Genomic DNA, 7,487 nt, shown 5'->3' with positions numbered 1-7,487 from the left:
CTCCAGTTCTTTTAGGTGTAAGGTTAGGTTGTCCATTCGGGATTTTTCCACTTTTTTGAGAGAGACTTGGATGACTATGTATTTCCCCTTTAGGACTGCCTTTGCCATATCCCATAGGTTTTGGACCAACGTGTTTTTGTTCTCATTCATTTCCATGAATTGTTTAAGTTCCTTTTTAATTTCCTGGTTGACCCAAACATTCCTTAGTGCAATGGTCTTTAGCTTCCAAGTGTTTGAATTCCTTCCAAATTTTCTTCTTGTGATTGAGTTCCAGTTTCAAAGCATTGTGGTCTGAAAATATGCAGGGAATAATCTCAATCTTTGAGTATTGGTTGAGACCTGATTTGTGACCCAGTATGTGGTCTATTCTGGAGAAAGTTCCATGTGCATTCGAGAAGAATGGGTATTCCATTGTTTTAGGGTGGAATGTTCTGTATATCTATGAAGTCCATCTGGTCCAGTGTGTCATTCAAAGCTCATTTCTTTGTTGATTTGCTTAGATGATCTATTGCTGAGTGTGGAGTGTTGAGGTCTCCTATTAAAGTATTATTATCAATATGATTCTTTATTTTGGTTAACAGTGGGCTTATGTAGTTGGCTGCTCTCATGTTGGGGGCATAGATATTTACAACTGTTAGCTCTTCTTGTTGGATAGACCCTTAAGAATGATATAGTGTCCCTCTGTATCTCTTACTACAGTCTTAGCTTAAAATCTAATTTGTCTGATACTAGAATTGATACCCCAGCTTTCTTCTGAGGTCTGTTGGCATGAAAAATGGTTCTCCATCCCCTCACTTTCAGTCTGGATGTAACTTTAGGTTCAAGATTAGTCTCTTGGTGACAGCCAAGATGGGTCCTTTTTATCCAATCTGCAACTCTTTCATGGGAGCATTTAGGCCATTCACGTTGAGAGTTACTATTAAAAGATATGATTTTAGTGCCATCATGTTGCCTGTGAAGTCCCTGTTTCTATAGATTGTCTCTGCACATTTCTGGTCTACATTACTCTTGGGGTCTTTCTTCTTTTATAGAAACTCCCCTTAATATTTCTTGCAGGGTCGGCTTGGTGGTCACATATTCTTTCAGGTTCTGCCGGTCCTGGAGGCTCCTTCTCTCTCCATCCATTCTGAATGACAGTCTTTCTGTATAAAGTATTCTTGGCTGCCTGTTATTCTCTTTCCATACCCTGAATGTTTTGCCAGGTCTCTGTGGACGGGTCTGACATTATTCTGATGTTTTTCCCTCTGTAGGTAAGAAATCTCTTCCCCCTAGCTGCTTTCAGGATTGCTTACTTGGTTCTAAGATTTGCAGGTTTACTATTATATGTCAGGGTGCTGGTCTGTTCTCATTGATCTTGGGATCTAGTCTCATTGATCTTGGGATCTATTCTCATTGATCTCTGCCCATTAGACAAGAATGCTTTTTTCCTTTCCCGTATTAGGGAAGTTCTCAGCTATGATTTGCTCAAATATATCTTCTAGACCTCTCTCTCCACCCCCTCAGGGATCCCAATAATTCTGACATTGGAACGTTTCATGGAGTCATTAATTTCTCTCAGTCTAGTATCTTGGGCTTTAAGTCTTTCTCCCCCAGGCCTCCTTGGTTTCCTTCGTTTCTATCATCTTATCTTCTAGCTCACTAATTCATTTTTCTGCCTTGTTTACCCTGGCTGTTAGGGTATCCAGTTTAGACTGTGCTTCATTCATAGCACTTTTAAGTTCTGCCTGATTATATCTCATTTCTGCCCTTAGAGATTCTATATTGGCGCTAATATTTTTCTCAAGCCTAGATACCAACTTCATAATTGCTACTCTGAAGTCTGACATCTTGCTTATATCCATATCCATTAGGTCTGTGGCAGAGGCCACAGTCTCTGATTCTTTTCTTTGTTGGGAGTTCCTCCTCTTAGTCATTCTGTTAGGGGGTGGTTGAAGGAATGTACAGAGTCCAAAGTATTAACCACGACCGAAGTAAGATGCACTCGTTTTATAGAGAACCTAGGGTTGTTGTCCTCTTGTTCTTCCAGCCTGTCTTCTGGGGGAGGGGCCTGCCACACTGTTACTTATGCAATCCTGCTGAGCAGAATTGCCCTGCCCTTGTTGGGGGCAGGGTGGGTGGTGGGTTCAGTGGAAACCAGTTTTTTTGAGTTTTGTTCTCTGGGGGCTTTCTGTGTCTCTTCCCACTGCACCCAAACCTCTGACCCAGAGCAGAGAAATCATAGTCTGCTCTTCACTGAGCTCTTCAGCACACACAGTCTCTGTTGCTAAAAACCGCAGCCTCCCCAGTGTTGTGCCTCACAGCAATTCTCCCAGAGGTCGATCCCAGGGCTGGGTGTATCTCTGCCCTTTGTGCTTCCAAAACTGCGAGCTGCCCCTGGTTCAAACACATGCACCCACAGCTCCTGGATCCTGTCTGGGGCTGCACTAAAGTCTTTTCCCTGCCGCTATCGCTTTGTGGTCTGTGCCTGGTCCCCAGCGCAGGACGCTTTTGTGCTCTGGTATTATATCACCTTCCTGATACCAGCTTATGGTGGCTCCCTCCCCCTTCTGTTTATCTTCCAATATCTGCCCACAGAATCATGGCTTTGCCCTTCCTACCTCATGACCGCCAGAGATTTTCTGCTTGTAGAGATCCAGATATATATATTCTTACATCTCAGGCTGATTTTGTGGGTGTTCAGAATGGGTTGGTAGATATCCAGCTAAATTGGAGACTGGTTGAAATAGGGTTCCTTACTCCTCTATCTTCCATCCTCTTCCTAAAACACGTCTTGAAAAATATTTTAATACTACTTGACTAGCATAATGAAGGCATGTCCCATTAGGTGTAATGGAATATATAAATTAACTATTTCTGGACTACAGAGAAAGACGACTTACATCTCATAAATCCTATCTCTTTTCCCTCAACTTTTTATTCATTCCTTCCCCAATTGCATCCTGGAAGAGACTTTTCAACACATCTCAGGCCTACATTAGTGCCACAGCTTCCCCAACTGCCACCAGTCAGCCCAGACAGTTTAGGTTAACTTTCTTTCAAAATCCCTTTCACATAATTCCCCTTTTCAAAAGCTTATAATGCTTTCCTATTCTTACCACATTATATCTAAACTCTTCTACCTAACATTAAGGCTATAATCTGGCTCCATCTTTCCTATCCAACTTTAATCTGTAATATTTCCCAACCAGTAGATCCTCTCCCTCTAGGATAACTGTGAAATTCATTTGCTCTTAGGGAAAAGTTGAAGAAACAAGGAAAAGAAAAACAGACACTGAAATCCCTAACAGCAAACGTTTATTTATAGTTGAAGTAAAGCAATATTTTTAATGCATGCTGAGAAAACCGTAATATTCCAAACTTACAGGTTACTATCTGATAGGGAATACAAGATGATGTTGGGAAAGGCTTTGGCATACACAACTATTAGAACCAGATTATCAGAACACACACTATTAGAATCTTATCAGAACACTTACATATCACATAATTTTATGCACATCAAGTCCATGAACAGCTCATCTTCTAACTTCTTACTGGCTATTTTAGTAAACAGCATTCAAGGTTAAACATTAAGACTAGAGAGTAGGAAGGAAATATAGAAGTGGTAAGCATCACATTTCAGAGCCTACATATATGAATACCTTAAGGTTAATTAAGAAACAGTATTTCAAAATTTTTTGAAACAACACTTGGCAATGTTTAGCGCATGAGAAGACACTGCTTTGGTCCATCCACCCTTTCCAGCTTTTCAAAGTGTTTTCTGGCATTGCGGATGTTGATCAGAGTAGCTGCAGAAGCTGAGGGTAGGGGTGGAGGAAATAGCCAACAGAATAAGTACAGGCAGCCAAAGGAATGTATGACTAATAAAAACAAACAAAAGAGAGCCAAATCTCTCAACATATGTCACAGAGAACATACAGGAATAGGAAGTCCCAAGTTAACCGGGACTTAATTTTTCTGAATAAGTAGAAGATTTGTTTATATTCTAAATACTACATTTCCAAAATAAAATTTCAAAATCTTTTGGTTTGGTTTACTTTTAGAATAAAACCCATTATCTTATGTTGTATTTTAATATTAACCAAAGGTAGGAAAAGTGAGTGGATCAGAGATAACTTAAACTTCTGCGAACATCCGAAAAATACTCAACTAATGAATCAATGAACGTTATATCAAAAACTAATTAGCCAAGGTGTACTATACCTTAGCTATTACAAAAAAGAAAAGAAATACTGCTAGAACCTTTATTACAGTGGTTATGATGGATATGGTTATTATGGCATGGAAATACCAAACACCTACTTCCCTTTATGCCCATAACACAAATATGGGAATATGGTACTTAGGAATATACATTAAAATGGTTTAACATTTAGTAGTTCAGAATTTAGATTGATCAGTCTTTTTAAAATTGTTTACTATATGAAGCATTAAATCATACATTTGGATTCTCTTTTCTTCAAAATCCCTAGATTTAGTAACTTGATTTTTGAAATACCATGAAGAAAAAACAAAATACCCTACTCTAAATTATTTTTAAGCTTCAAAATGTAAGTCTATGAAACAAAAAAACTACTTACCACTAGTATGAAAATAGCCTTTTCATTGTGGTCAATAATACATAACAAAAAATTACCATTTTAACCACTTCAAAATATATAAGTCAGTGGCATTAAGTATATTCATACTGCTATGCAGCCATCCCCACTACAAAATTTTTTTTATTACCTAATAAAGTACTACCTCTAGGGCAATTAGTTTAAAGAATGTGCCTTTAAACCTATGTCAGCTAAGTTTAAACTTACGAATGGATGGATCAGACATCACCACCATCACATAAGTGTTGGATGTAAAGATGTCAATGAAAGCAGCAAAGTTAGAATTCCTGACTTCCATGCTCTGAAAAGAAGCAGCTAGTTTGCTATAGGAGAAATGAGAAAAAGAAGTAAAGAATATAAAATAATATCAATATAAAACATTCTTACCTTTTATGCTAAACCTTTTATACCATTATACCTTGATTCATCACTTCATTAAGACAGTTAATCACTAACCTCCCTTTGTTTTCCAAGGAAACTCTAATGCTGAATTTAGTATATTTTGTAAAGTGACTTAGAAAGTGCATTAGGACTTGATATTGACTGTGAAATGGGCTTAGACCAAGATCCATGTTAAAATATCATGTTACAAAAGATTTCTTTAATATTTAAGAAGCTTAAGTTGAAATTTTCCTTTCATTGTGATTAATAAGTGTATTTTTTGAATGTCAGTTATATTGAAATTCAAGAAATGATCCCATTTCTTCAAAAACAAACAAGGTAATTACATTTGTACATCATTTGCTATTTCTTCCTAAAAATGTAGGCATAAACATGCCAGTAAGTCTCAGAGAGTACAAAGGCATAAAAAGAGTAAACTTATACCTGTACTTATACCTATTCTATTGTCTGGGCATCAAAATTTTACTAGGATAAGAATTTTGTTGATTAGATCTTTACTAAATTATAATGTTCTACCATTCTTTCTTCCTACATTCACAATGTTATGATTCAAACTGTATTTTATCAAAGGTGAGACAACATGATTAGGCATTTCTAGAATCTATTCTGTACTATTCCTGAATCATTACATTGTTATTTTAATTACTATAGTTTTACAGTAAATCTTTTATTTGTTAGGGTAAATTCTCCTTTCTTCTTTTTCAAAACTCTCTTGGACATTTTCTGTTTATTTCTTCCTAAATAGTATCAAGTATCTCAAAAGGCTTTTTTGCTTTTTTTGCACATGCTTCTTCTCTATCAGACTTTCACCTTAGTCAACTCTAGGTTCCCTTAGAGGTTAGCTTTCTTTTTGATTAAACGAACTTTTATGAATACAGAAGTGCAGTCTACTATAGTTATTTGAACCCCTCAAAAATGACAATAATTTCTTTCTAGACATAAATAAATCACACAGATCTCTTACCTGCAGCTCAGCTTAAACTGCTTAATAATGTTGCTGATTTTCTCAAATCTGTGGGCATCACGCTGCTTTTTACACTGATAGTGAGAAATCACCTATGAAAAAGAGCAATGCCTTTAAATATGCAAGGTAGTCATATCACCCTCTGCTACTTACTCCTCAAGGCAGACCTCTGTTAGTCTCTTGGTCACCCTATTTTCAGGGTAGACTTGGCACCTGGTTTATTGTTTCTTTTTTCCCATATCATGCCAATGTTCTGCATAATTTCAACATCCCTATGGATAACCCATATAATAGTGTTTGGTTATAATTTTATTAGAGCATTAAAGTATTATCTATTTTGGTTCAGTGCTGTTCTTCCTCACTTAATTAAATGTTCATCTTATTTCAATATTTCACAGTATGTTTTTTGATTAAATAAGTACAAATTAAAAAGAAAAAAATATAAAATTTTTAACTGTTCTTCACAAGTACCTAATGTATTGATTTTTTTTAAAAGATTTTATTTATTTATTTGACAGAGAGAGAGCACAAGTAGGCAGAGTGGCAGGCAGAGGGAGAGGGAGAAGCAGGCTCTCTGCTGAGCAGGGAGCCGGATGTGGGGCTTGATCCCAGAACACCAGGATCATGACCTCAGCCGAAGGCAGCTGCTTAACTGAGTGAGCCACCCAGGCGCACCTAATGTATTGATTTTAATGAAGGCTATAACTAAGTGGCTTTGGGTATTACATTTAAAAATCTTTTTTTTTAAGATTTTATTTGAGAGAGAATGAGAGACAGAGAGCACGAGAGGGAAGAGGGTCAGAAGGAGGAGTAGACCCCCCACTGAGCAGGGAGCCCGATGTGGGACTCGATCTCAGGACTCCAGGATCATGACCTGAGCCGAAGGCAGTCGCTTAACCAACTGAGCCACCCAGGTGCCCCTACATTTAAAAATCTTAAGTATGCAGTGAAGCATGCCCCTCCCTGTCCCCACCTCTTTCTTATCAGCGCCCTCTCTATGCTCCTAGCTGAGTGTCCCATGGGGTCTGAAGCATTTACTTTGAAACATAGTGTTCAAAGCAGGACCATAAAGCATAAAGCAGGATTTTTTCCATAGCCGCCTGCATAGGCAGCTAGTAATAATGGAATAAGACCATGGTTCTATTTTGTTGGTTTTCAGAACCAACAAAATGACTGATTAAGAGAAATGGGCAGGGGCATTCATATTGCACTGCTACAGGTCTAATTCTTGGACTGACACAAGACAGACAAGAGTGAAAACATTTGCCAAGAATGTTTTCATTAATTAAGAATGAATGTCAGAGGTTCACTCATATGTGGAGGACCATAGGGGAAAGGAGGGAAATCTGAAGGGTGAGAAATCAGAGAGGGAGATGAACCATGAGAGACTATGGACCCTGGGAAACAAACTGAGGGTTTCAGAGGGGAGGGGGTGGAGGATGGGGTAACAGGGTGATGGGTATTAAGGAAGGCATGTGTTGTGATGAGCATTGGGTGTTATATGCAACTAATGAGTCATTGAA

General features: G+C 38.0%; 1 protein-coding gene across 5 annotated transcripts in view; it reads right to left on the bottom strand.

Moving 5' to 3' along the window:
• Window positions 1–3,283: 3,283 nt before the first annotated feature.
• Window positions 3,284–7,487, bottom strand: part of RRAGB (Ras related GTP binding B) — a 42,807-nt gene continuing 38,603 nt past the window's right edge. For all 5 annotated transcript variants that reach the window (XM_025852069.2, XM_073889240.1, XM_025852067.2 and 2 more), the window contains 3 exons: window positions 5,965–6,056; window positions 4,806–4,921; window positions 3,284–3,797 (listed from right to left, as the gene is read on the bottom strand). In XM_025852069.2, coding sequence (XP_025707854.1) covers window positions 3,700–3,797; window positions 4,806–4,921; window positions 5,965–6,056 — 306 coding nt within the window. In that variant the 3' untranslated portion in view covers window positions 3,284–3,699. The remainder of the gene's footprint in view (window positions 3,798–4,805; window positions 4,922–5,964; window positions 6,057–7,487) is intronic.

This window comes from Callorhinus ursinus, unplaced genomic scaffold (genome assembly GCF_003265705.2).
Source record: "Callorhinus ursinus isolate GAN/ISIS: 27379988/994484 unplaced genomic scaffold, GSC_fseal_2.0 scaffold104, whole genome shotgun sequence".
Lineage (NCBI taxonomy): Eukaryota > Metazoa > Chordata > Mammalia > Carnivora > Otariidae > Callorhinus > Callorhinus ursinus.
Note: the sequence above shows the minus strand (reverse complement) of the source record. Positions and strands in the feature narration are given on the sequence as shown.